Raw genomic sequence first — 26260 nt, 5'->3', positions numbered from 1 at the left:
AAGAAATTTATTCCAGCAGTCTGTTTTAGCTCTTTTAATATCTGAAAAATATTCATTTCTGACAGCTTTGAACTCTTCATCAGATATTACATCATTCTTTCAATCTCTTCTAGCAGTAGCTAATTCTTTTCTTTTAGATGAGATATTCTCATTTCATCAAGGTTTTGAATACTCAGAAGATTTTCTTTTTGAAATATTATCTCTAACACTTGTTAGAATAATAGATGTAATAAGCTTCACTCTATTCTCAAGCATTTCATTTGAGATATCTTGACCAGGATTTCAATATAGCTCATTCTGTCTTTCAGATTTTAACAGTTTTATACTCTCTTCAACTGCTTTTCAATCAGCTTTTTCAAAGTTATACTGATTAGAGAGAAGAGGATTTTCACTCATTTATTTTTCACTCAGTTCAATATCAAATTGAATAATCTCATGACCTGATCCTGATGTCTCATTTGAATTAATAAACCAGTTTACAAGTCTTCTTTTCATTAGATTTTGTGACATGAATGTTAGATCTATAATAGACTTCTGTTTCATGTCTTTTCTAAAGAATGTTTATTAATCAGACTTATTAACTAAATCTATTGAATGCTCAAAGATTCATTTAATCAGATTATCAGCTCTTACTACTCTCTTGCATTCTGAATTTCATCAGAGATGATGTGCATTGAAATCTCCTGCAATTATAGAGTTTCTTGATGAAGTTATATTCAGAAATTCTCTATCAATTATTCAGATATTGTTGTTTTTCTTCAATAACTTTTCATTATAGATATTTATGAGCTGTATAGTATCAAACTCATTTTCTTTATCTATAATATCACTCACCAGAATATCAGAGTCAGACATGATATCAAATCTTAGATTAAATTGATATCTTGATCTCTTTCTTTTATAGATCACTACTCTTGACTTTATCTCAGACTTTTGAGGTAAAAAGCAGTAATAGCTTGAATGAGAAATGACATATTTTTGCTCAGCATCAAAATTCAGCTTCTGAAGCAGTATAAAATCAACTTTTTATTCAAATGCAATTTGAAGACAAGAATAAATGCAATTTAAGTTTCTATTCACATTATTTTAAATAAATGTGATTTTTGAAGAGTTTTTAAACTTTTTTTGTTGTTTTTGTTGTATATTCATACTAAAAGAGAGAAGAGTAGAATCTAATCACTATTATCAGATAGTAGATTATAACTGTTCTGAAAAGTAGAAATCTCAACTGCTTGTATTATATCTAGTTTATCATCAGAGTCATTTCTCAATTCTCTAATCTTAACAGAAGTTTGAGAATTCAAATTCTGTTTACATTTCACTGAAGAATTGAAGTTTGAAGACTTAGATAATTAAGAGTTTCTTCTTTTTGAGCTTGCAGTTGTAAGTTTACTGACTTGACTCTTCTCTTCAGTTCTAGATTGACTTTGAGCTTCATCTTTTCTTCAGTTCTTTTGAGTTCTAGAAGTAAACATACATTCTTTTAAGCTAGATGCATGTTTTTCTTTGCAATTAGAGCACTTAAGCAGAGTATGTTGACAAATTTCATCTCTTTTTGAGCATGTTTCATATTTATGCTCACTAGTTTTATGATCTCTGGCACAGAATGCATATTTTGAGTCTCTAAAATATGAGATTGCAAAGTGTTCATATCTTTGACAGTTTGAACACTGTGTTTGAGCTTTGAGATTCATTCTTGAGTCTTTGTATTTATGAACTCTCATTTTCAAACCTGTTACTCTTACTTCAGAGATCTTTGACTATTCAAGTGTTTTTATATATACTAGAATAGAGGTATTTCTCCTGCTTTGTCTGAACTTAATTGAATTTAGTCATACAGACTCCTTTCTCAGTTGAATGAAGTTGTATTCTTTCAATTCATTTTTGAGAAGTAGTATTTCTTCTTCACAGTCAAAAATTTCAACTGAAATATCATGAAGAATGAATTTATTTCACTTTTCATCTCTTTCAGATAGAATTGTTGTGTTTAGCAAACATTCTACTGCTGACTTTCAGAGATTCTCATTCTGAATAAGGAATTCAGCACTGAATTCAGGCATTGTAGTCAGAATGATGAAGTTTTCAAAGAATGATGACTTAATTAAAGCTATAACTGATTTTTGAACTTTAATATCAGTCATCAACTGAGAAAAGAACTGCTGATTAATTTTATTTCTGATTCTGAAAATGAGATTTGAGTTTAGCTTGTTTCTTTGCAGAATATTCTGATTTAAGACTTTGAGAATAAGTCTTCTATTTCTGAAGATTTAAAAGTTTTTCTCTTTTTACATTTTCTTTTTCACTTTTCTATGAATAGAGACATGAGTAGTATTCTTCTCAGTTTTCTCAGAATTTTAAGCAGATTTTGAGATAGCAGATTTAGAGATAGCAGATTCAGCTGCTTGAGCATATGTTTTCTTCTGATTTAAAGAAGAAGAAGAAGTAGAAAGAAAGAAAGAAGAAGAGTAAGATGAAGAGTCAGTGATTATACTAGGAATTTTCAAGATTTTTTGAACTGTGTTTAAGATTTCAAGTTTGAACTTGATCATCTTCTGTAGTTATCTAGTCTGAACATGAAGAATTAACAGAACTTCTTTATTCATCTCACTCAGATACTGTTTTTCAAGAATCTTGCTTACTTTTTCAAGTTTCTGTATTTCAAGAACTTGTTATTTCTCTATTTCTTCTTTCTTTCTTCTCTTCAGAACTTCAATCTCAGAAATAGCATTTAAGAAAGCATCTTTTTTCACATCAACTGAGTGTATTTTTGAACTCATTGTTTTCACTCAATGAAAAGTTAATCAGACTGTTTCAATTGAGATATTTCTAAGTCTGTTTTCAATTGAAAAGTTGATCAGACTGTTTCAAAAGAAGAATAAAAGACTTTTGTATATAAAACATCTGATTTTTTTCACACTAGTTCAGTAACTAGGTTAGATTTTTGAAGAGAATCTAATAAACTAAAATTGATTTTTAAGATAAATCAATAAAATCTTTACAATCTCTTTCTTAAGATATAGTGAGAAAAAGTATGATATTAATTGATAATAAATCAGATAATATGACAGTTTTTGAGAGAAAAACTGATAAAAAATAAATCAATTTTTTGCAGAGAAATTGATTAAAACTATTCAATTTTATTCTAAATCATTCAATTCTCCTCACACAACAAGTGTGCAACTCAAATCAGTTAATAAAGAGTATAAAAAAGAATTAAGTATTAATAAAAGCTCTTCAGCTACTGAAAAAGTAATTCTTACTTAAAAGAATATGAAATTATAATAGAAAATAACTCTGTTTTTAATTCTTTATAAGAATATTGTGTAAAACTCAGAGAAAAACATCTTACTTTTTCAAGAGAAGTAAAAAACTATTTCTAAGATCTTTTTTTTTTGCATTAACTGCTGTAGAAGAATGAGATAGAAACTGCTAAGATATGCACTACTGTATACTCTCTATCAAGACTTTTCCTCTTCAGAGTCTTGATATTATAGAGAATATAAGTCTGTTTCTATATAATAATATAAATATTGTCAGCAGGATGTAGAGGAACTGGTTATTTATATCTCAAAATAGAAGACTTTGTCAATGATTATATTAATATAGAGTTAATTCTCAAATTCAATAGAAATCTAGTGTTGCTGTTCTCAATCTCTTGCAGAATCTATTGAATATTGAGATATTAAAACTAGATTTAATATATCTCACTGTGCAGAGATCAAAGACTCAGTCAGATCTTGAAATATACTGATTTTATAGTTGTTGATGTGCTGTTGACTTATTGTTCATTGATTATGTGCTTAATATTATCACTGAGGTATCTTTTTGTATTTTTCTACTGGGGATGGGCCAGATTGAGAAGGGCGGTACAAGGGTGGGACTTGGTGTTGATGTTTTGGAACATCAAAGATGGACAGGGTTTTCGCAAAGGTCACTCCTCAGATATCTCCACAACTACAGATCAGGAATCTTCCAAAATCGAGAAGATTGGTGCATACAGCTAGGTCTCTTCACCTTACAATTTGTATGGTGATTTGGCCCGGGGTTGTGGTGTGGTAGGGGAGAATGGGGGGATAATCCCATGCAGGAGTTCCGAACGACATCTGGTTCGCGTTTGGCTGGATAACTCCACCACCACACGGGGTATGCGGTCGGCGATGGGGTCAAAATGCTTGTATGATTGAGGGCTTTTCAATGAATCTATTGGCGGGTTCTTGTTCGAAAAATCGAGCGAGTTTGTGATGGAGCGGTTGAGAATCTGTATAATTAAAGATATTGAATTGAAAACTTCAGATTGAAAAACTAGAAACTGATTCTGAAAAATAAAGATATATATCAATCTTATAACTCAGGTTAAAATATTTAATAATACTGATATAAATGAAAATTTCACTGCAGCTATACTATAATGATAAAATATTCTGACATTCTGAGATCTGATAAGTGATATTTCTGAATATCAGTAAATTATCAGAGATGACTTTGCTGAGATAATTCAGAATACTCTGACAGTAAAAAAGAGACATCTGATAAAAGATGTGTGAGAAAAGATGTAGAAAAAGATTAAATTTTCAGAAATATTTTCAGTAAAAGACAGATCAGTGATGTAGAGATTTTTAACACAATCTATTTATATTTCAATATATTTAGTTTTCTATGAGTTTTATATATAAATTAGTTAATATATACTTTAATACACATAATTAGAATATATCTGTCTTGATATTCACTGAAGAAAGTTGTCATAAGCCCCGGTGGCTGAATGGTTAATGCGGCCACCTGGTAGCACCTTGGCGTGGGAAACCAAGGCGCGTGGGTTTGAAACCCGCAGGGGATACATTAAATCCGGAACTCAAGCACCTCAGGTTTCTAATAAATACAGAGGTGTACAAATCACTTCAATGAATTGCTCTATGTTTCTGAGCTGGGAAGTTATTATTGCATGTATTTAATTGTCACTTCTTTGTATTTTTCTATGTTCTTGTTATCTTGGCATAGTCTCAACACCTGTATTTTCTTCTGTATAATCAACACTTGATCTGTATTTAACATCACACAAGAACTCATTATAAGCTTCACTTGCATATGAGTATAATGAAAGAATAATAATAATAATAATAATAATAAGTTATCATATTCTCTATCTTGTAATTTATATAGTTATGACTGTGAAGAATTCACTGATTTCACTGCATCAGAAAATCTTGAATTCTGTAAATATATTTCTAACAGTGTATTGAACACTTGTTCCTAGTTAATAGAAATGATTTTATATTTAAAATAGCTGTAATTCAATCAGTAATAGCCTGTGTAAAAAGTATTAAGATATGAATGAAATCTGTCAGATATGTTAATTACACTCAGAAATGAAATATAAAAGCATTTGCATTCATTGCATGATAATCTGTAAAGATGAATTAACAATATATATAAAGACTTATATTTTTCTTTTCCTTCTTTTCTTCTTTCTTCTTCTTGTAACAATAATATATTATAAAGATTATTTTCAACTTACTCAGCTCACTCTGTTCTTCTTCATTTCTCAGCTCAGTTAGTATTCTGCTAGTTATAATAGAAAGCTTTTAATCAGAAAAGTTCTAATCAAGATATTTTATCTGTATAGTATACTAAGAATATCAGTAATTTATTATATCAGTATCAATCACAGTAATAATAACAATAGCAGTATTAATTACAGTAATAATAATAACAGCAGCAGTATTAAAATAATAAGTAACACTTTCAAGTATATCTATACTACTGCTGTAAAGACTTAAGAGAAGAAAGTAAGCAGCTGTCTGAATACTCTGATAAAGCAGCTTAGTAAATAAATAATATATAAGTACTGTATTAAGTATATTTTTTTTCATCATTTAAATGCTGTTTATAATAAGATGAAGAGAAGCTTAAAGCCTTGTATAAATTATAATTATAAGAAAAAGAGATATATAATTATCTCTGAAGAATTAAAAGAATAAGTTAATAATCTGATTTAAATTCACAACTTTTATCTTTCTATATCAGATAATTTTAAGAAAATAATAAAGAAGACTATATTGAAATCAGTGAAGAATCTTTTAAAATAGATTAAGAAAGTTAAAACTCACTGATAGAAAGTAAAAGCTTAATATATAAAGAGTGTTACTATTACTCTAAAAGCTCTGAATATTATTATCAGTACTACTGAAAAAGCTAAAATTAAGATTAAAAAGATTAAGTTGAATATTGAAAGAGTGAAATTAGAAATTAAAAAGAAAAAAGTTACTACAGAAAAGAAGAAAATCACAATTAAAAAGATAAAACTTGATATTAAAACTATCAAGCTTGAAGTATATTATAAGCTTTTGAGAATAATAGTTAATTATATTAAAGAATAAAAATCAGTGATGAAGAATCTTATAAATTTAATAAATAATATCAATATCAAAGCTAGCTATATTATCATTGAAATGTATGAAATAATGAAGTATATTCAAAGACTTATAGATTATCTTGATAAGAATTCAGTTATAGTCAGTGACAGTAGTAGCAGTGATAAGAAATTTAATAATAGTAATAATTCTCTTCTTATCTCTCTTACTAATATCTTTACTGCTGCTGTTAATTCTTTTCTTTCTTTCTTCTTTAATCTTCTAACTTCAGTTGATTCTCTGACTATAAGCAGTACTGAAACTCTCAACATTCTTGATAAAAAAGTAAGTTAGAATCAGTAAAATAATTCTCAGATTTATACAGAAGTTGATAATAATATAGATGAGTAAATACACAGCTTCTGATTTCTCTGAAACTCTCTCTCTTAAATAGTGAATAATTATTGATACTGATTCTTTATAAACTTCAATATCAATTCACAAGTTATCTGAAATAAATGTTAATATGAATATGACAGGAAATAATAATAATAATATAGAGATGATTCAGAGAATTCAGAAGAAATTACAGAGAAATATGACAGATTTTCAATAGAGAATGATTTCAGTGAATGAGATATTTTTTAGAATTAGTGATTATGTAGATAGGAATTGATGATATTATCAATATAATGATGATTTTGTTCTGTTCATAACTCATTTACAGTGATTCCACAGCTAATCCATCATTATATTATATTTTACAGTTCAGTGTAGACTGGCCGCCGGGACCATGAATTTCATGTTTGGTCCCATTTGATCTGGTCTCATACATTTCTTGGCGTGAATCCCGCTGGGACTGGCTATCAAAAAAACATGTAAAGTGACTATATATCAGATCTTAAAATGAAACCATGACTTGAAAAAAATGAGAAAGTGGTTCCATTTGATCCCATTTAGTCCCATTCTTGGCATAAAGTTACTATTTTTAGACATTTTAAGGTTTTTTTTAGACTATTTTTAATTTTTTAAAAAGTAACACTTTTTGGTAACACTCAAATGAGATTTAAAGTCATTTAAAGCCATAAAAATAATTTAAATTGAGAAGTGGAAATCATGGTCCCATTTGGAAAATGTGACAAGAGTAGACACTAAGTCCCACTGGGACAGTATGGGACTACTATCTAATGTTAAAACCGTGTAATGGGATCAGTCAAATTGGTAATGAGACTATCAAAAAATCTGGTCCTGGTCTCAGACACGGTCACACGGTCAGTCTAGTTCGGTGACAGTGTCGGCGACTGGCACAGCGGAACAACCATAACCCGGTTGTATAATAAGCCTACGTTTTTCCGGTAAGGAGTTGTCCACCATTGTTTACTATATACCCATCCTAAAAAGGGGAATGAATAAATGAGTACTAGTTCATTGATTCAAAAATATCACAACTGAGCCTAGATGACCATTATGTTGTTCAGAGTAAGCATACAGCAGTGCACATAAGAGGATTTGTATAACATATGTGTTAACACATTAACATGTTAATACAGGCATTATTTGCTGTAGAGAAGAATATTGAGTGGAATTATTTTCCGATCTATTCAAATGAACCACCCCCCAGGGGGGGGGGATATTTCTCACCCCGCTATGAAACATATCATTCATTCACCCCCCTCAGCTCACCATGAGGGGCAGGCAAGGTAACGCACATTTGCTCAATGTAGCAAAATATGGCATGGGGAGATAAAAAAGAGAGTATATCCCCCTCTCATTCACAGCTGCACATCATTATTCAACAACCTCACCTCCTCCCCCGGCTTAAATGCCGGCAGGCCAATATACGGACACCCATCGCACCGGAATGCATCGCCCAGCGAGCAATTCCCGCAGCTGCCCACTTTCCCCTGCACGGTAAAGTCTACCTCCGCCAGCTCGCTCGAGCCCAGCTTCATCGTCGGCGCCATGATAGTCTCCAGCGCCTTGTCGGCGGTGGCGCGCTTGGCTTTGTCTTCTGCTTCAAGCTTTTGGGAGAGGCCGCAGGAGCAGTCTTTGCAGGCTCGTCGGCGTTTTCCGGGTTTGGGGCGGCATTCAGGGGCTGTGTGGTGGGTGGTGTGGGGGTTAGTTTGATGGAATAGTGGTGTGTCGTGGTGGTTGGTTGTGAAATGGGAATGGGAATGGGAATGGGAATGGAAAGGAATGGACTATTCAAACTCACGTTGGACGATTGGTCTTCCCATGTCATCTTCGCCAAGCAGTTCGTCTTCGTCGATTAGCTCGTCATCGGAACCCTGGGGATCCTCTTCCATCGGCACGCCGTAGTCATCGCTGAAATCTATAAATCCGACTCCGGAGGGAGCTGGGTTTGTTTTTGGGGTCGTGGTCGTGGTCGTTGTAGCTGTAGCTGTAGCTGTGGACGTGGATGCGTTTACACCATTTGAAGACGGTGCGTTCACCTTCCCATTCGTAACATCATTCCCTGACGGATGGCGCCTCTCCTTCTCCTTCTTCCTCCTCCCCAGCTTCAGCGGAACAGCCTGCTGCGCCGCGACATCAGGCTTCAGCAGCTCCCCGTTATCATCAAATACTAACCCCGCCAATATCGCCTCGTTCCTGAATGTCAGCTCATCATTATCATTATCATCATCACTATTATTCCCACTGCTCCGTAATCCCCACGCCTTATTATCCTGACTCCTCAGCTTCCCCGCGGGCTTCAGGCTGTGAACAACCTGCTGGATAATGTCTCGGGTGACGAGGCTGTACGGTTCCGCGAGCGTGTTGTCTGCGCCGGTGAGGAGCAGGACGATGTCGTAGGTGGATGCGGGGAGGGAGACGAGGCCGTGGACGAGCCGGTCGAGCATCTGCAGGTCTGTCCTGTCCCGTGTATGCGATCCGAGGATCGCGTTTAGCTTTTCGGGATGCGAGGAGAGGGAGGGTGGCGAGAGGAGGAGGACTCGTCCCGTGGACGCCATGATTTTTTTTCTGTTTCTGATTTCTGAACGGCGGGGGCCGCTATGAAAATGTGATGGGAGGGAAGAATGCAAGGAGTTTCTCTCTCTCTCTCTCTCTCTCTCTCTCTCTCTCTCTTTCTCTCTCTCGCTCTCTGTCTTCTTGCTTTTCTTCACTGTCGTGGTTTTGAGTTTTGTTGATGTTGCGGGGAGGTTACTATTAAATATAGTAATTTATCTATTATTTGTCAGAAAAGAAATAAAAACATAATAGTAGTAGTAATCATAGTAATACTAACTAACCATGAAGAGTTTTTTACATAACAGGAATTTCTATTCGCCCCTCTCAATCCCCCGCCTCTCGCCCACAGATTGATGGCGCCATTGGCGGGGTTACCTGTACAGTACCTGGATTCCGGCATTGCCACACGCGCGGAATTAAGTACTCCCAGGTATGTAGGTGGAACTCGGCACCTCCTACATGTTAATTATTGAATTGTTTTAAAAAAAAACTCGACCTGTTCCCTGCTCTGACGACGAGTAGATTATTTCCGGTTGGGTTTACTTTATATAGGGTAGGTATATACTCTATTGTGTGCTACATTAAGTCGTTCACACTCTTCTGCGGCCTCTAACTACTGTTCTGCTAGTCAAGCTCATTAACTCCGCTACTCTCCTTTCAACCAAAGAGAGAATAATCAAAATGTCAACTGTATATATTTATCTACGTGCATCCGCTCTAAAACGAGAACAAATTGGTTAGAATCAGGATAGTGGATAACACCCAATAACAGTTGCAGGCTCGCAGACATCGCAGAGAGACAGCGGTCAAGCTAGCTACAATAATCTGCAAACAGCCATGCTCCAAGTAATTTGATATCTGCCATATCCCATTGGCCCAGGCGCCAACTGGAAAGGATATCCGGCAACGATCGAGGCGCCTGCAGTGACAAATAATCGCTCGGTGGAACCACGCATCTGGATAGCGCATTCTTCATTCATACGAATCAAACTTCATGCAAAGCACATAGGCTAAGAAGAGGCATCAAGTGTGGCATTTGGCCAATTACCCAAGACTAGCCTATCGCTGCTGGACATAAAGGAGCTTCTCCCTACCGGAGGATGCTATGATCTTCCGCCTCCCCTCCTACGCTCCTGGCCATCCGATGACCCCACTAGATTTTCAACGACGAGGCTGAATCTACCCAAAACTATCGAGCTGAAAGCCCATTTAGCTAATGATATTTGCTGGGTGAAGCTAATATTCTTCTTAGAAGATCTTATTTGACCTCTCCTACCCCTGCGCTGTTGGGCCCGGAACATTTTTTAATAATAAAGGAAAGGAAGAAACTGGAAAAGAAAATGGCCGAGCTTTTCATCGCCATCTATCAGCCCCGGAACCAGATCTTGGGAACCTATCACTGGGCCCTGTATCTCCAAATTAGCTCAACAGAGCACATCATATTCCAAATCGTCGGTGAGCCGTGCGACTTCAAATACGACGAGCGCTCTGAGCCTCTTGAAGATAGTACCCACCATATAGAGAACATCCGAGTCGCGGAGATCGATCATGTTGATCACTTTTGCCAACTAGTCAGGGACCAAAAGATCGAGAATGAAATGTACCACTGGGGTTGCCAGCAGTGGGTCCTGGATGTGTTGGAGAGCTTGGTTGAAGATGATCTTCTTACTGACTATGACCATGATGAGGCTAAGCTCAAGCTGGACCCGCTGTTTGGAGTCCGGGTTGAGGATGAGTACGAGGCCTAGACGGCGAGTGTTGTGCTGAAAGCCTCCAACAAATACGAGCGGAGGGTCTGAGTTGAGGAGTATCTTCGGAGAGATCAAGGGTGAATGGGCAATAGGAGGGGGGGCGATAAGAAATGGTCAGGTGGGGTGTCATAGAAGTTAAGTTCTTTTTAGGTGCAGGAGTAAGAAATGTTGTCAGTTATGCCACACAATTGTCAATCAAGCAACCAATAACATATCTTCAAACTATTTCCCCATCGCCTTCAGAGGCAGGAAGAAGGGCCAATCACCCAAGCGTATTGAGTGAACAGTGTTAAGAGACTTGACAAACTCCCAGTACTCTGGATATGCACCGCCAACCTCCCAGTCTATCAGGCCAGTTATCCGAATCCCTCCTCTTTCCTCATCATTAATAGCCAGGATATTGCGAGGGTGCAGGTCACCATGAGTAAGGATCAACACGTTGATTCTCAGGAAGCATGGGTCTGATGAACTCAACATATGGTTCCGTGCTAGATCGGCTATTCCCAGAGAGAAGCAACTCTTGCGCTTCCACATTCTGCAGTCAATGCACTGTGGTGGATTGCCACCACCCAGATATTTAGATGGTAAAGGTAGTGACCGGAGATTCTCAAATCTGGCATCCAATTGGTCTTGGATAGAGAATCTATCAGTACTTGAGAGATCTGGCCAAAGTTTGTCCAGGTAACGGCCCTCAATGGGGTTCATGAATGCATAGACCTTTCCGCCAAGACAGAGCATGTCAAGAGGCTGGGGAACTGGAATGTCCGCAGCATGCTTTCGGATTGGGGCAGTTATGTTTGTATCAGTTAAAGATATATTAGATCCAAGCCTCACAATGAGATGTTCATCAAGCTGCACCAAAGCACCTTTCCCGCTCTTCAAGGCGCCGTTTAAGGTAGAGTAGATGCCATGGCCAGTTAGCTTGCACCCTTGGTAAGAGTACTGCTGCAAAAGTGCAATGACTTCAGGCGCCAGTGGTTGTAGGATCTCTGGCTGACCTTGTGGAATTGCTAACATATGTTGATAAGGGGGTTGTTTCCGAGGAGTGCTTCCACGACCTTCGAAATTAGGTTAGTTCTTGGGTGGGTGGTGACCTTAATGGGAGAAAGAATGTACGGGCTGGCAAGAGGAGGAACCACAGAGCATCGTACATTCTTGACTCCTGAGACTACGAGTCTGCAACAGTCTGCGCCTCCTTGAAGGATAGAGGTGGCCCCCCACCTTGTAAACTGTGTGCTGAGATTTGCCCATTGAGCAGTGTTCTGAAACTCGCGTTGGACATTGGTTATCGCAGATTCGTTTAAGGCCACCAGAGCCTTCCGATTATCCCCATCATCGTCACCATCCGTCTTGTTGTTGTGCGAGGCGGTCTCTTCTGACCTAGGTTTGGAGTTGTTTTTGACTGCTGGGTGCGATGAAAGAGACGAGCATGATGCTGGCGCCCAGCACGGAGCTCAGGTCCGTTGCCCAGTTCAGAATCCTGGTGGGCATGGTTTCCGGGAACCTAATTGCAGGCGGTGCATCTGCCTTGAGCAAGTGGTTTTTAGTTTCCAGTGCGTGTTTACTGTGCTGCGTAGAAGAACTTGGCATAGAAAATCCGTTCGAGCTACTCCCGTACTGTAAAAGTTACTGTGTACTTCAACGTGGCTTGATTGATTGTGGCTAGGTAGCTAGCCCGCTTGTCTAACTGCTTCTAGTTAGTGGCAGCAGCAGCAACTTCAAGTGGAGACTCTGGAGAGCAACCCGGGGTCCAACCATTGCCATTGCCAAGCCAAGCAACCCCACCCATGGTCAGGTGCAACTTCTCCCAAGAAGCAAGGGGGTAGGTAGCGTGCGACACAGGTACGTCACAAGAGGTACATTACATGTACATGTATACATTGTTTTTAGAGAGCAGAAGCCGACCAGGATAGGCAGTGGACTGTGTAGGCACTTACAATTAATTTGCCTCTTAGTTTAATCAAGGGTGTTTCAAATATGTTTAGGGTAGGAGTCCCGGAATTCGGTCCTTTCCACCTCACCTGGGCGGCAAAGCGCATTATTTATGAGTCGTAAGATGCCGGCCCAGACCCGACGAAACATGGAAAGCAAACATTCAATAATAATAATTGGAAGGGTATAGCCGCTGTTCCTGGGGGTCATGTGCTGATGGCGTTTATTATGACCTGTCGGCTGTAACGCCATTACATCATATGTGTTTGCAAGTACCCCCTCCCCTTCCGCTCGCCTTTGAGATACCTATAATAAGTACAGTGCATGGCATGTACATGTACCTGCGATTAATGCTCTCAAACAATCTCCTCCTTACCCATCGGCCAAACAGCTATTAATTATTACGTGCTAGTTAACTACCGTAGATCGAACCTCTGGGAACCTAACTTCTGCTAGACTCAGCTCTCAACCACTCCCTCTTCTCTTCTTCTTCTCCTCCTCTCCTCCCACAGCTACCTCAGGTGCCTAATCTCCTCCTTGTTCATCCATCTCTCTCTGCATTGATCTTCCAAACTCCCCCTCTATCTTGATCCATCGTCGCTCTGCAACGATTTTATTCCCATTCTCATCTACGAAATTTGTTTCTTTGAAAGCAGAGTGAAGATAGTCAGTCACCACTGTCGCTCACTATAAATCCTCCTCTTCTTAAACTTCTCTCTACCTATCCTTGCTACTCTTTGAGGCCTACTTTTTCATCCACTGCTTTGTTCCATTTCAACAACCGACCTTCCATTCCCATCACTGCAGTCCTTGTCTGCTTCAAGAAAGCCTTGTCGTTTGCAATTCATTGATTTCCATCCTCCACAAGTAAGTCTGCCAATGTTATTCATTGCTTTACCGGAATCATTACGGGTTCTCCATTCATCCGCCTTTTAGCTCAACCTGTCATCCCCAACAGCATATATCTATCCTCTTTCTATACCCAACCCTGGTGCAATTGAGGGGGCTGTCAGTTGCTAACCCAAGCGTACTTCTTCACCAGTGACCCGCTCTCACAAGCTCAATGACCGTGACCATGCTGGCATAGCTGATGGCACCGCTGCTCCCGAAGCACATCTACCCCGCTACTTCGCTAAACACGGCCATATTGATGCCGACCCGAAGAAGACCAAGAAGGATGGTGGCGGGAAGGGCAATTGGTGGGTTTGTGTTTGTTTTGAGAGCTCACCTTCCAAATCAAACCCACTTCTGAAACCCCTCCCATCCTCTCATTGCCGTAGATTATGAAGCAAAAACTGTTTCCAACCCTGCTAACACCAAAGTCTCACAGGGGCCGTTCTGGAGAAGAAGTGCATGACTACGGGTATACCTTTACCAACGCCAGACGTCGCTCCAACAGTAGCACCCAGGGCTTGGCTGAGTTCAAGACCAAGTTCGAAACCGTTGAGCCGGACCCGGTCTTCGAGGAGGAAATACATGGCCCTCTCCATGAGGATATCAACGGCGTGGATGGAATTGGGGTCAAGAGCAACGAAAGTAGCACCAGTGGCACCAGCGAGGCGGAGATTGAGGTGAAGAAGGCTTAGGTTTTTGGTCGAATCCTTGTCTTCCTCCACCCCCTCCCCTCCTGTTTCTTCTCCTTGACCTCTCTCTCATGTTTCTTCAAAGGGTTTAGCTTTCTTTTTTCCTCTCTTTGCGTTATGTGGAGTTCTGCCGGCCGGTTGTTATTCTTTTGATTGTTGTCATCTCTTTTATTTTTTGTCTTGAGATAGCTTGATGCCCCGAAGTGCAGACATTATCATCTGCTCTGATGCGACGGGTAGGGCTCTTTACTTTGCCATCATCTTTTTCCATGTATGCGCACTATCTGATGAAAGACATGTGAAATTGACAGATAGCGCGGAATCAGATATCGGGTATTTAAAATAACTATATCCCAATATAACTTACTATGAAATATAGATACTATTTATATCCGCGCCGATGGACAGGGATGGGGATCTACATTCGTAGTGATGTGCGGCTTCTCTTGTAAAATCCTTGTTCTTGGTTATCTTGAGTAGTTAGTGTTTGTTTTAGGAGACTTTTATGTTATCTTGCTAGCCATTCCGTTAACACCTTAGCTAGATATCCCGGTTATTGAAGACGGTCTGAATTTCATTCTCTGAGAATCATATTGTTTCAGCTTCAAAAGACACTGGAGAGCACTATATAATATATATATATATATATAAAAAGCGGATTCATTTCCCCATTTTCTGGCATCCATTGCACGCGATCAGATGCAACATACACAAGCGGTGGGAATATCAACTTCTGTCATTCACTCATTCGTTCATTCCTTCATTTTGAAAAGCCAATCCATGACCGGTATCGTCTTCTCCAGGAACAATATTCAATATAAGACCCCAATCAACACATTCCATTCTGCTCTTGACCTCGATTCAAAGTGCCGATTTTCGGATTTCAAATGACCTGTGATCAGTAGCAGTATTTTTCGCCCCACGGAACAAGAATATATTCATGCCCACTCTGATAAATCGCCGAGTGGTTCACTGTCAGTCTCAACGTACAGAGTAACCGTACATGCGTATCTTCGGATTTATGATGACTTCTAGGGATGACAAAATTCACATGATAAAAGTCATGTGATATCATGTGACCCGCGCAAAAACCATGGAGCCAAACAAGTTGCTCAGCGAAGCTTCAAATAAAGTAAACAGAAACCTTGAAATGCAGGCGGCTTGTTTGATGCCTGAACTTTCAGAGCCTGGCTCTCTCTGACACCAACCTACCTCAACTGGCCAACAGCTGGAACGAAACAGCTACCAGCTTTTGGTTTTCCTTTACCCTGTTAACCCATCGCGACCTCTGTCCATTACGTCCACTATCTCTCCACCCTCGTCATGTTCTCAAGTAATGTCGCTGCCCACACCTCTGTCGCTATTTTGCGAAACCCCCGTCGACGGCAGAGAAACACCGCAGACGAGTCGGTGAAGCCGCCCAAAGCGAAACGACAACGATCGACGTTACGACAGAATGTCAGGGAGTCTGAGTCTGCTGTGGCTAAAAATCATGGTGAAGAACAATCGCTGCAAAATGGAGAGTCCTTGCCAGAGGAGGTACCTCCAAGTCGGCCGGTGATTATGAATGAGCTCGCGCTTAGAGGACCTAGGAAACAGGACAAACGTGGAGATCATGCGGATGGGACCATTACTCTTGTAAGAGACCTTTTTTATTATTATTTTGACTTTTTGTTTCTTTCATGATGCAGTTTTACGGAAGATTACAGGTTGCTGAAATTAATTTTTTTTTTCTTTGTTTTTGCCGGTTTCATAGTCTAGCAATGATTTTTACAATGTTGCGCATTTACCTTCGGTACCTGAGCAGATCAAGGACAACCCGGGAGGTAAGTTGAGCTTTTTGAGAGCACGCCTTGAGCAACTATATTCTGACGGGAAGCATCTCTCTAGCGCCATTGAGATACACAATTAGCCCCTCGAATGGATATTGCCTTGCCCTTTCGCAACATGAAGCTATCGTATGGCCGTACACCACCCCTCCGCAGTCCCTCACTCCAAGCACGGTACTTCATTTTGTTATCCCGAGCCCAGCGAGGAACTCCGATGACCCCCTGCCATTGGGGACATTTATATCCAAATCTGCGGAAGGCAACCCAGGGCTGATAGTTGTCGTTCCATCAACGGGCAAAATTACTCTTTGGGAAACAGTTTCGAATGCTGCCATTCTCGGGCTAATGAAGCAACGACAAAACGGAATCCAGGGGGAAATACCTGGTATGTTATCTGGAGAGATGGCTACGGAGATCATTAACGCGGAACCTTCGGGGATTATCATTGCATTGTCTACTGGCCGCCTCGCCCATGTGTCTATTCGTGATTCACATGGAAAACCTGGAATTTCGGTTCAGGTACTCCGTGGAACCTCGCGGGGAGGGGGTGGTGGTTTCTTCGGCGGACTTAGAAGCGTGCTCTCTGGAAGCTCGTGGAAAAGAAAAATCGCGGCTGTCAAGGCGGGCATGTCGTCCCAGCGTGGCCAGCGCGATATCATAATAGCCACCAGCGCCGGGGAGTTTGAGTTATGGGATATCCATTGGAATAATGGGAACTCTCTAAAAACGCAGGTGGATGCGAAGCAACACATACTACAAGCTCTGAGACGCACGGTGGATATCTCTGAAGATGATGCCCAAAATGCTTTCCAGGTTTATGATTTTGCGTTCGCCAATGGTGACTCCAGTAACTACGCTGCTGGGAATGTTGATGGCGCCATCTCACTCTGGGCGCTTGTCGGAGTATGTGAAAACTCGTCCCTGTCGTACTTTGTTGTCGGCTTGAGGATTGCGGGTTCCACAGCGACTGCTGATGTTGTTAACCCCATTCAACTCCGAAATCACTCTGTGGATTCAGGCACCCCCTGGGCGCCACATTTATATGTCCCTAAACCTGGATGCCGGGCGTTTGTAATCTTCGACAAGGGGATGATTATCCTATCCCTCGATCCGTTTGTTGACCCGGCATCGGCCCAGCTCTTAGGAGAGACCCACGCTACGCTTTCGAGCTTCCAGGATTACATCCGGCTCAAGGAAGGACATGAATATGTCGTCCAGGGGTGTGGCCCTGAGGACTCCGATGCCGACCATGAATATCCGTCATGTATACTCATGATTCGCAACTTTGGTCTAGTTCGAGTATCTGCTTTTCCCACACCATACTCTGATAATGTCAATGGGGCAAAGATTACTGCTAAATCGCGACTCGAGCAGGCCGTATTCTACGGCAGCATGAAATCGAACCCTCTTGATTTTGTTGGCTATGATGAGCTTCGTTCTAGTCCGGCTGAACTTGAACATGCGGCATTACAAATAAGCGACGAAATTGTCCGGTCTAGCTCGAAATTCATTCCGACCACCATCCCATCCCTGGAACAGCAGATGAAGACGCGGGCTACTGCGCTTCATGACTTAGCCGTTTACATAAAGCGATTCCATGTGCATATCTCTCATCTGACGAGGTGGAAGCTCTTGTGGGCTGCAGAAAAAATGGCAGCCCAGCGAGCTATATGGAGGGTACAACAGAGGAACGAGGAGAACACCACCAGCAATCGAACGCATCTCGACTTCATTCTTTCGAAGATGGGGGACAATCATAAAACGAAAATTGAGCCGGGAAGTGGTGAAACTGACCTTGTCCGGCATTGGTTCATTCATGATACGTGGCGAATGGAATATGTCATTCCGTGGTTTTTGAACGGCCTTCGAAGAGACGAGAGCAACACCTCGCGTGCAGTTGACAGGCAATTTGCAGAGCGGGTTTGCGAGGCTTGTGATCTGTCGCTGGCTGCGCTGGAAACAGCCTTCCAATTTCGAGAGGACAATGCTGTTCTATATGGAGTAGGCGACGAATTTGCCGATGACGATGCAGCCATCGTGGCACAGTATAGTGATTTGCCGGAGTTTTGGACATCAACCCAAATCAATTATTCAGAAACAGAACAGCTTTTGGACCTGGAACTCAACATCTGTCGACGCCGGCCCGCTACAACTGCAGCTACCGGATCGGATTCAACGGCTACACGAACCGCTAATGTTCTTGACACGATCAAGGAAAACATACCTAGACAGTTCAACGCGTTTGCATTGCTACACAAAGAGCGAACTATGTGGTGTGCAGCGCAGAATGACACAGATATTCAGGCTAGTGGGAAAATGCTTGAGAAATCGCACGTGGAAAATCGCAAACCACAATTGTTTAAACTGGCTGCGATTGGCTTGCTTGAAGACGCAATTACCCTTGCGGAATCATTCAGAGATATGGATGCCTTGGTGGAACTTATGGTCGACCTGCACGAGCAAATAAAAGAACAGAGGCCACCGCGACGACCGGAAGATGAGGGACCGGTGCTCGATGAAGGCACTAAAATCTGGAAACGCAGAATTGACAACTATTTCGAACGATTTGGTGAAGCTTGGGCTGATGCCTTCTTCACTAGACACATCACCGTCGGTCAGCCGGAAACTCTGCTCATCATGCAGGAGTACCAAGGAGCTGTAACTAAATTCCTACGGAGCCACCCAGCCTATTCAAAATTGAGCTGGATCAATGATATTGTTGGGGAGCGTGATTATAGCACTGCGTGTAATACCTTGCAGCGCTTAGCGATTGAACGGGAAACCGACCTATGGAGCAAGCGTGTCGAGATATCCCTTGCTAAATTAACCAAGCTAGCCGAGTTCGAAAAAGCCGGTTCCGCACCGGCAGACTTGCAAGAGGCTCTAGGGCCGTTCGACCAGCTTACAGAAGTCTGTAACATCCAGGAATTGATCTACGACCATGTACTCCCTGCTCTACACGGCGCTATCGATGAGGGTGCGGCCCTCCAACTAGCCATCGAACAGTTTGGAAATAACGTCGTGCGCGGCAAGCCAGCGCTCCGCGCTCTTCTACAACGTTGCCTTGCCAAACTCGTTGCCAGATCGCCCATGGAGCCGGAGGAGCTCATAAATTTGCTCACGCTAATGGATCCCGTTCAGTTCCTTGAAGGTGGAGAAGAGGAAGATAGTATTGGCGGGCATGAATTTTTGTTTGCGCTCACGGTTTTGAAGTTGGGTAATTTCCATCACCTGGACCAGCAGGGACACGAGTATCGCGAGAATTTGGAGATGCTCATCTGGCGCCGCTGCATGATTCGTGATGATTGGGAAGCCATCAACCGGACGGATAAGAAGGGGGATAGAGAGGTTGAGTCTAATGTTCGATCGACGGCGTTGGCGGAGACGATGAGGCAACTTGCTGAAGGTAGGATTCCTTTTTTCTCCCCTTTTCCCATTTTCCTCTGCGCCTCGTCTTTGCACCTACTGCATCTTTCTACTTATCATGACCCCTTTTTAAAACTAACGCCCATTTGCCTGAAACAACAGAACTCGGTGAGGATGTTCGCCTGACCCGCCAATCGTTCACGCCCTCTCGCATCCTTGAAACAAACATCCTCCCTGCAAGATCCCATGCGGTCCTGCCGCCTGACCAGCAGATTAGCCTCGTCCAGGAGCTAGATGCAGAGGCTGATCTGCTACGCACGTACTTCGAGAAGGGGAAGCTTGATGAGTGGTTCTCATGGATTATTAGTGAGACAAGAGGACGGTTTTCGACTCCCGTTCGTGAAGAAAGTAGTGGTGCTGTTGAGGGGTTGTGATGATACTTCTTTTACTTTTTTCTGTTTTTTTTATTCCGTTCATTCATTGGCCGTTTCCTTCTCCTCTGTGTACCCCCTCCGTTGTATTAATTCTACATATAACTGCTATTTCTATTTTCTTGTGTGCTGGTTAGCTGGGGTGCATTCCGTTTACTTTGCTCCATCTTTCTCGTTTGAAATTCGCTTGTGGAATGTATGTAGGATAGGGTTGGGTTGTCAAGTCAACGGAATGAAAAAGACTTCGCCCCCTATGGTTCCCTTTTCGCTAGTGTTTCAAGGCCTGCTATCATCTTTTCTTCATATGATTTTGTACATATTGTCGGAACCGCTTGCCTGCGTTGAACTGGTACATAACTGCTCTTGTACTGCTGTGCACTACATGATCCAAGACATCAATCAATATGGCGTCGGTGATCATGCCTACAACGTTACGAACATATGTTCATTTTATCAAACGCTCGCGAAACCAATCATCTGGAAAACATCAGGAACGAGATAAAAGTCATTTGATTCATCAAATCATTCAGGTGGCATTTGCTAAATTGTAACAAGAATGAATGTAGAAGGGGAAAAAAAAATCTATCTGTTCTGTCTAGGAACTCGACCCTTGGGAATAGCTAAACAGGCATGAGGGAGAATCTATAGCCTTCTGAAAAAGTAGACATACGCAAACTGCTTCATCTCCTCTACGTCGCTCGCCTCGACGACCTTCTCATCATTGAATAAGACCCACTGTGGCGTCTCCGACCCGGGGAGTAGCTTTCGTACGAATGCGACGTAGTGCCTGCGATTTTTAACTTGTTAGTAAACTATAACATGTATTAAACCAATTACGAGATGGAAAAACAGTATGATATACTCACCCGGCATGAACTGAGGCCCCCTTATGACAGATGATGGACTGTAACTGGAATTCAGCCGGTAGCTCCGTGGAGCCGGGAGGTTCTCTGGCGCTGCCAGTATCTGTATCTCCCGGGGATTCCTCCACAGCTCCTGTGTCATCGGGATGGCTGAAAACCCACTCCACCGCTCTAATAACATCCCCATCTGTTTCTCTCAGAGCCTTACGGGCCTTGGCGGCGTCGATTCCCATTTCGTTGAGCTGGGCGATTTTGTCTGGATCATCCATTGATTGGTCATTTGACGTGGTATTGCCTGTTGTAAGCTCAACAGGCACGTCAATATCCGGATCCTCCATGTGGGCAATTAGCCAATTCATCGCGGCCTCTACGTCGGCGTTTCCGGTTGCGTGAAGGGCTTTCTTGCACCTAACTTCTGGGAATCCCATCGTTAAAAGCTGATCAAGTGCATTCTGGTTTGGAACAAACGCCGTGGTTTGGGAGGTGGATGAATCCTCTGGTAATAGTTCTTCGCCTTCCTGAAGCCCAGAGGACATGTAGGCACTCATGTCAAAAGGCTTATCATCAACCTCAACAGGAATATTAAGCTTTGTTGGCACCCAGTTAACGAGGCTAAAGCGGCGAGCGTTAATGGCTAAATTCCTTGGGACAGTCTTAAAACGCGAACGTTTGAGGAAGCCTTCCTTGCTACCACAGGAGGCACAGGTCAGTTCAACTCTCTCGTCTGCAGTAAAAATGTCCAAACACTCCCTCAGAGTCACGGTTTCGAATTCTGGTGAATCAGGTGAGCTTTGAGATCCAGCTGCGGTTGTATTGTTATTGTCTTGCTTTATACGACGTGCCGGAACAGGGACCGAAATATTATCCTGCTCGTCTATCGTATATCGGACCTTCTTGCACGCTAGGCATTGTAGGCGCTGTTCTAGCGCAAACCGAAATGAGCCCACAGGATCTTGAAGGCCGTCTATGTGTTTTGAACGCGTAATGAGTTTGAAGAGGTGGATAAGAAACTCGAATGAATCTTGCTGACGCATGGTTGAGAATTCCTCGTGACCACGACCAACCAAATGTTTGAACATCGAAGGAGCAAGGCCTTTTTGATATACAACGTCGGGCGAATCAGCGCAAATAGCTGCGTCTGGATCAGGGAATGCGTAACGGCCAGAGTGTATACCGTCGCTGAGTTTTCGTAATTGAGTTTCAAGATCTTCTGCTGGCGACGATACGCGCGGCGGTTCGGCCATGGGTTGGGAGTATCGCTCTTCGAATTCGGGTAATGAGAAGAGGCACTGTAAAGCGCTGGAAATATAGCAGCTGTTTCCCAAATTCTTGAGTCCCGTAAGTCCCTTGCCAAAAAGGGGCTTCGATTCATGTCCGTCCTGACCAGTCATTGAAAAGTCCCATTTAAGGTTTTGTTCAATTTGCATTTCCACGAGACTTTGCTCGGTTTTTTCGCGATCAGCGATATTAATGTTCCAGTGTTTTAGATGGGCAGCAAGGTCAGGATCGATTATTTCGTCGTTGCATTTGTAGCAGAAAACGTCCGCAGAGCCCTCAGGCGTAATGGAACCAAGTTTAACGGCGACCCCATGGGAAGAAGCATCTGCATGAGCGAGGCCATGAGAATTGCCACCTACGCCGCCGAACTGACTTCGGCCGCATCCCAAATTACCACATTCGAGGCACAACCAGAGGTTCTCCTTTAAGTCGCACGAGGAACATTTAGATAAATCTATGGAAGAAAGTTGAGTTTGGGGGCACCTAATATACTCTTCCTTGCCCGGGGGAAAACATACCTTTGGACATCGCCTGGTTCGAATGATCCTGAACGAGGGACAATATATGCTGGCAAGGTTTGTATTCCTGCTCCCAAGCCTTGACTTCCTCCTTCCGTGAAAATGTGACAGCTTTCAATACACCATCGACAACCGCGGAGAGATTTCCAGTTGATTTATCGATATCATTGGCTTGGCAAGCGTGACAGTTAACTCTTGTAGTAGTGTCATAGCGATCTTCTTCTCTTTCTGCAGCGATGGCTAACTTCGACATCTTGGGAGGAGGCTCATCTCGCTATATTAAATAATATTAGCATGGTTAGAAGAAGCTAACATTAACGAACTGATTAAAAAAGCAACAGAACGGATAGAGAATGAGACAAGAAGATCTAACCTGCACGGCTTTCCTTGTCCTCCTTATATTCAACACCAGCGGATGTCCTGAGCGCCGATGGTGAATGCTGGAGTGGTTTCTGTCCCCCGCACACCCACCGTTGAAACAGAAAAGACAGACATCTAGACCAGAAGGGTCATCCTTATTTTATCGTTAGAATCTCCTAGAGTAAAATATGGCCGGGATAAGGGCAGGCGTACTATTGAGTCAAAGCACTGCGTGCAATCCTCTCGATAGACAGGTTGGTTAACCCGCGGGGTACGGAGCTCTATACAATGGCTGTTAGGAGCAACAAAAGTATAACAACAGAGGATAAAAAGGCGAACTAACCCGGAGAATCAATATGAACGCAAGCCATGATGTGGTCACTTCAAAATGAGAGCTTTGGCTTGCTTCAGGGTTGAAGAGTATTTGTTAATCACAAAGGTGAGCTATATTTCATACTAGCTCCCGGCAGATGAGGTCAGTGGCATTATGTAATTGGCTCTGGGCATGTGACTAGTCCGCTAGGCTCCAAGTAGTTAGATCGTGGCTCACCCCGCCACCCACCCGCGCATCCTCTTTACGCGTGTTCAGTCGACGCGACTTCAATCTATCCTCAACCCCTCGTCGACATCGAAGAAAAGTGAACAAGCGCCCAAGAACATTTTTTTCGTCTACCCCAGTTACCCACTGTTGACTCTTGATATTGGTTATTACCTCGATACCCAGTGTTGAAGATTTGCTTTCTGAAGCAATAATGGCAGACCCTACGTCGGAGATCACAATGGGGGCGCTTAGGTATTTACCTCACTCAAGCTCACGCGAGTACGGGAGGATTATTAAACTGACAGGGTTCCAGTGCGATTTTTGATGACTCAAGACCCAAGGTTGCTGAGCCTATCCTCCAATGTCTTCAAGTCAAGCCTTTGCCTGCTCAGCCAAACAGCCCCGAAAGGTTCAGAGCCGTTTTCAGTGACATTACAAACTATATACAAACAATGCTTGCAACCCGTATGCTTGGGCCCCAACCGCTGATGACTATCGAACGTTCTTTTTATTAACTTGGATGTGATAGAGGCCAACCATTACGTTACGAGTGGGCAATTAGTTCGCGGCTGCTTTGTTCGATTGAAGTCATTCCAAGCCAACATGGTGAAAGGGAAAAGGTGAGCATTTCTCTTAGTCATATGGTATAGTTAAAGCATCAAAATCGGAACCTGGCTTACCACGAATCTTTGCTGCAGAATTCTAATTATCCTCGATCTCGAAGTGTTGGAGAGATTGGGTATATGCGAGAAGAAGATCGGTGAACCTCAGCCGCTTGACGCAAAGCAAGAAGAGCAGGACAAAGCTCTTCCGACGACGATTTCTAGCAATGGATTCTATGGCTCCCGTGGGCCTCAGCAGCAAGCGCCTCAACAGCCAGCACAGCGATCTTCGTCGTCCGCCGGCGCCCATGCCAATATATATCCCATCGAAGCACTCTCTCCGTATTCCCATAAATGGACGATAAAGGCACGGTGTACGAACAAATCGGCAATCAAAACGTGGCACAATAAAAATGGAGAGGGCAAACTTTTCAGCGTCAACCTTTTGGATGATAGCGGAGAAATTCGTGCCACCGCTTTCAAGGACCAGTGCGACTCATTGTATGGCGTTTTTGAGGAAGGCTCTGTGTATTACATATCGAGCCCATGTCGTGTTCAAATAGCCAAAAAAGCGTTCAACAACCTCAACAACGAATATGAGCTTACTTTCGAGAAGGATACGGTCGTTGAAAAGGTCAGTCACACGTCATTCTCTGAATCGCTAAAACGGAAATAGATTTCTAACGAACATGAATTCAGGCTGAAGAGCAAAATGATGTTCCTCAAATTCGATTCAACTTCACCAATATTGCTAATTTGCAATCAGTAGAAGCAGGCACCACAATCGACGTGATTGGTGTGTTGAAAGACGTTGGAGAAACCTCTCAAATCCTATCTAAGACAACCAGCAAGCCTTACGACAAACGTGATCTTACGTTAGTTGACAACACGGGATATTCTGTTCGACTTACAGTGTGGGGAAATACCGCCAAGGAGTTTGATTCTGTACCGGAATCTGTGGTTGCTTTCAAGGGCGTGAAAGTCTCTGATTATAATGGGAGATCTCTTAGTCTGTTGAGTTCGGGGTCCATGACAGTCGATCCCGATATTGAAGACGCTCATAAATTAAAGGGCTGGTATGATGCTCAAGGAAGGTCAGAAACTTTTGCGTCTCATGACTCCATGAGCAACGCTGCAGGATTTGGTGACAGGGCTAGCTCGTTCAAAACCATTGTTCAGGTCCACGAAGGTAATTTGGGAATGTCTGAGAAGCCAGATTATTTCTCTGTGAAAGCCACTGTGGTTTATATCAAGCAAGACTCCATGGCTTATCCTGCTTGTCTCACCGACAAATGCAACAAAAAAGTTCTTCAGGATGATAACGGGCAGTGGCGATGCGAGCGATGCGACCAATCGTTCCCTCATCCAGAGCATCGCTATATACTGTCCGTGAACGTGTGTGATCATACTGGCGCCATGTGGCTCAGTTGCTTCGACGAAGTGGGGAAATTGATTTTAGGAACTTCTGCAAATGAACTCATGGAGCTCAAGGAAAATGATGAGCGGGCGTACGAAGAGCTTGTCCAGAAGGCCAACTGTCGTGCTTGGAATTTTAAATGCAGAGCCAAAATGGATAACTTCCAGGACCAGCAACGGTATGTTACCTATTACTCTCCCTACATTTGTGTACGTACTGTTGCTAATACACTTATTAGTGTCCGATACCAAGTATTGTCTGTCAGCGCTATCGATTACAGTGCGGAATCGGCTCGCCTTGCAGAGATGATCAAGGCTTACGAGATCAGCTAGAGAGAGGAGCGGAAGGCACAAGGGCTGAGGTGATATTTATCACGTTGCACATTGCGCTGTACATGTTTCTTATTCATCCTGTATTATCCACGACATGATAGCGAAATGACACATACATTGATCTAGCATTGTAAACC

The 26260-nt window shown here is 42.1% G+C and overlaps 7 protein-coding genes and 1 pseudogene across 10 annotated transcripts; 5 read left to right on the top strand and 3 right to left on the bottom strand.

Annotated features, from left to right (window-relative positions):
* The first annotated feature begins 4748 nt into the window (after positions 1 to 4748).
* BDCG_18003 lies at positions 4749 to 4837 on the top strand (annotated as a pseudogene). The gene has a single exon. The product of its transcript is annotated as a tRNA-OTHER (tRNA).
* A 3285-nt stretch (positions 4838 to 8122) lies between these two features.
* On the bottom strand, positions 8123 to 9322 carry BDCG_09508 (Fe-S cluster assembly protein DRE2; the record flags this gene model as incomplete). The annotated part of the gene is made up of 2 exons (XM_045425302.1): positions 8123 to 8445; positions 8566 to 9322. 2 exons carry the CDS (start codon positions 9320 to 9322, stop codon positions 8123 to 8125), a joined length of 1080 nt encoding a protein of 359 aa, XP_045273830.1.
* Positions 9323 to 9413: 91 nt separating this feature from the next.
* On the bottom strand, positions 9414 to 13125 carry BDCG_09506 (uncharacterized protein). The gene is made up of 4 exons (XM_045425298.1): positions 12827 to 13125; positions 12223 to 12758; positions 9602 to 12129; positions 9414 to 9536 (listed from the first exon to the last, which is right to left on the bottom strand). Exons 2-3 carry the CDS (start codon positions 12320 to 12322, stop codon positions 11294 to 11296), a joined length of 936 nt encoding a protein of 311 aa, XP_045273828.1. The 5' UTR covers positions 12323 to 12758; positions 12827 to 13125; the 3' UTR covers positions 9414 to 9536; positions 9602 to 11293.
* BDCG_09507 lies at positions 9653 to 11928 on the top strand. Of its 3 annotated transcripts, none has more exons than XM_045425300.1 (2): positions 9653 to 9873; positions 9949 to 11928. In XM_045425300.1, exon 2 carries the CDS (start codon positions 10661 to 10663, stop codon positions 11066 to 11068), a length of 408 nt encoding a protein of 135 aa, XP_045273829.1. In that variant the 5' UTR covers positions 9653 to 9873; positions 9949 to 10660; the 3' UTR covers positions 11069 to 11928. The 3 variants fall into 3 exon arrangements, with proteins under 3 accessions (XP_045273829.1, XP_045282970.1, XP_045282971.1); XM_045425301.1 differs by having other exon boundaries at positions 9684 to 10010; positions 10093 to 11928; XM_045425299.1 differs by having other exon boundaries at positions 9653 to 11928.
* Positions 12100 to 14589, top strand: BDCG_09505 (uncharacterized protein; the record flags this gene model as incomplete). The annotated part of the gene is made up of 6 exons (XM_045425297.1): positions 12100 to 12624; positions 12769 to 12913; positions 13027 to 13122; positions 13872 to 13915; positions 14046 to 14202; positions 14334 to 14589. The coding sequence occupies exons 1-6, from the start codon at positions 12486 to 12488 to the stop codon at positions 14587 to 14589; spliced, it is 837 nt and encodes a 278-aa protein (XP_045273827.1). The 5' UTR covers positions 12100 to 12485.
* A 1134-nt stretch (positions 14590 to 15723) lies between these two features.
* BDCG_09504 (nuclear pore complex subunit Nup133) lies at positions 15724 to 22858 on the top strand. The gene is made up of 4 exons (XM_045425296.1): positions 15724 to 16224; positions 16343 to 16412; positions 16477 to 19821; positions 19944 to 22858. Exons 1-4 carry the CDS (start codon positions 15910 to 15912, stop codon positions 20213 to 20215), a joined length of 4002 nt encoding a protein of 1333 aa, XP_045273826.1. The 5' UTR covers positions 15724 to 15909; the 3' UTR covers positions 20216 to 22858.
* On the bottom strand, positions 19787 to 23675 carry BDCG_09503 (ubiquitin thiolesterase). Its single transcript, XM_045425295.1, has 6 exons — positions 23575 to 23675; positions 23445 to 23512; positions 23245 to 23385; positions 22872 to 23145; positions 21079 to 22807; positions 19787 to 20999 (listed from the first exon to the last, which is right to left on the bottom strand). The coding sequence occupies exons 1-6, from the start codon at positions 23600 to 23602 to the stop codon at positions 20855 to 20857; spliced, it is 2385 nt and encodes a 794-aa protein (XP_045273825.1). The 5' UTR covers positions 23603 to 23675; the 3' UTR covers positions 19787 to 20854.
* Positions 23676 to 23786: 111 nt separating this feature from the next.
* BDCG_09502 (replication factor A1) lies at positions 23787 to 26251 on the top strand. Its single transcript, XM_045425294.1, has 6 exons — positions 23787 to 24024; positions 24086 to 24237; positions 24302 to 24392; positions 24471 to 25008; positions 25074 to 25969; positions 26030 to 26251. The coding sequence occupies exons 1-6, from the start codon at positions 23984 to 23986 to the stop codon at positions 26121 to 26123; spliced, it is 1812 nt and encodes a 603-aa protein (XP_045273824.1). The 5' UTR covers positions 23787 to 23983; the 3' UTR covers positions 26124 to 26251.
* The last annotated feature ends 9 nt before the right edge of the window (positions 26252 to 26260 follow it).

The sequence above is a fragment of the Blastomyces dermatitidis genome (assembly GCF_000003525.1).
Source record: "Blastomyces dermatitidis ER-3 genomic scaffold supercont1.16, whole genome shotgun sequence".
Classification (NCBI taxonomy): Eukaryota; Fungi; Ascomycota; class Eurotiomycetes; order Onygenales; family Ajellomycetaceae; genus Blastomyces; species Blastomyces dermatitidis.
The sequence above is the reverse complement of the archived record's forward strand: the minus strand, read 5'-3'. Positions and strand labels throughout refer to the sequence as shown.

What these genes read in the sequence shown, in the direction of transcription:
- BDCG_09504 (XM_045425296.1), top strand. Translation starts at nt 15,910, where the DNA reads ATGTTCTCAAGTAATGTCGCTGCCCACACCTCTGTCGCTATTTTGCGA. An exon ending in GATCAAGGACAACCCGGGAG is followed by an intron (nt 16,413 to 16,476) that starts GTAAGTTGAGCT and finishes GCATCTCTCTAG; the next exon opens with CGCCATTGAGATACACAATT. An exon ending in GATGAGGCAACTTGCTGAAG is followed by an intron (nt 19,822 to 19,943) that starts GTAGGATTCCTT and finishes CTGAAACAACAG; the next exon opens with AACTCGGTGAGGATGTTCGC.
- BDCG_09503 (XM_045425295.1), bottom strand. Translation starts at nt 23,602, where the DNA reads ATGGCTTGCGTTCATATTGATTCTCCGG. An exon ending in GGACAAGGAAAGCCGTGCAG is followed by an intron (nt 23,146 to 23,244) that starts GTTAGATCTTCT and finishes TATTTAATATAG; the next exon opens with CGAGATGAGCCTCCTCCCAA. An exon ending in GGGGCCTCAGTTCATGCCGG is followed by an intron (nt 21,000 to 21,078) that starts GTGAGTATATCA and finishes TAAAAATCGCAG; the next exon opens with GCACTACGTCGCATTCGTAC.
- BDCG_09502 (XM_045425294.1), top strand. Translation starts at nt 23,984, where the DNA reads ATGGCAGACCCTACGTCGGAGATCACAATGGGGGCGCTTAG. An exon ending in ATCACAATGGGGGCGCTTAG is followed by an intron (nt 24,025 to 24,085) that starts GTATTTACCTCA and finishes ACAGGGTTCCAG; the next exon opens with TGCGATTTTTGATGACTCAA. An exon ending in AGGATACGGTCGTTGAAAAG is followed by an intron (nt 25,009 to 25,073) that starts GTCAGTCACACG and finishes ACATGAATTCAG; the next exon opens with GCTGAAGAGCAAAATGATGT.
- BDCG_09506 (XM_045425298.1), bottom strand. Translation starts at nt 12,322, where the DNA reads ATGGGCAAATCTCAGCACACAGTTTACAAGGTGGGGGGCCACCTCTAT. An exon ending in TAGTCTCAGGAGTCAAGAAT is followed by an intron (nt 12,130 to 12,222) that starts GTACGATGCTCT and finishes CTAATTTCGAAG; the next exon opens with GTCGTGGAAGCACTCCTCGG.
- BDCG_09507 (XM_045425300.1), top strand. Translation starts at nt 10,661, where the DNA reads ATGGCCGAGCTTTTCATCGCCATCTATCAGCCCCGGAACCAGATCTTG.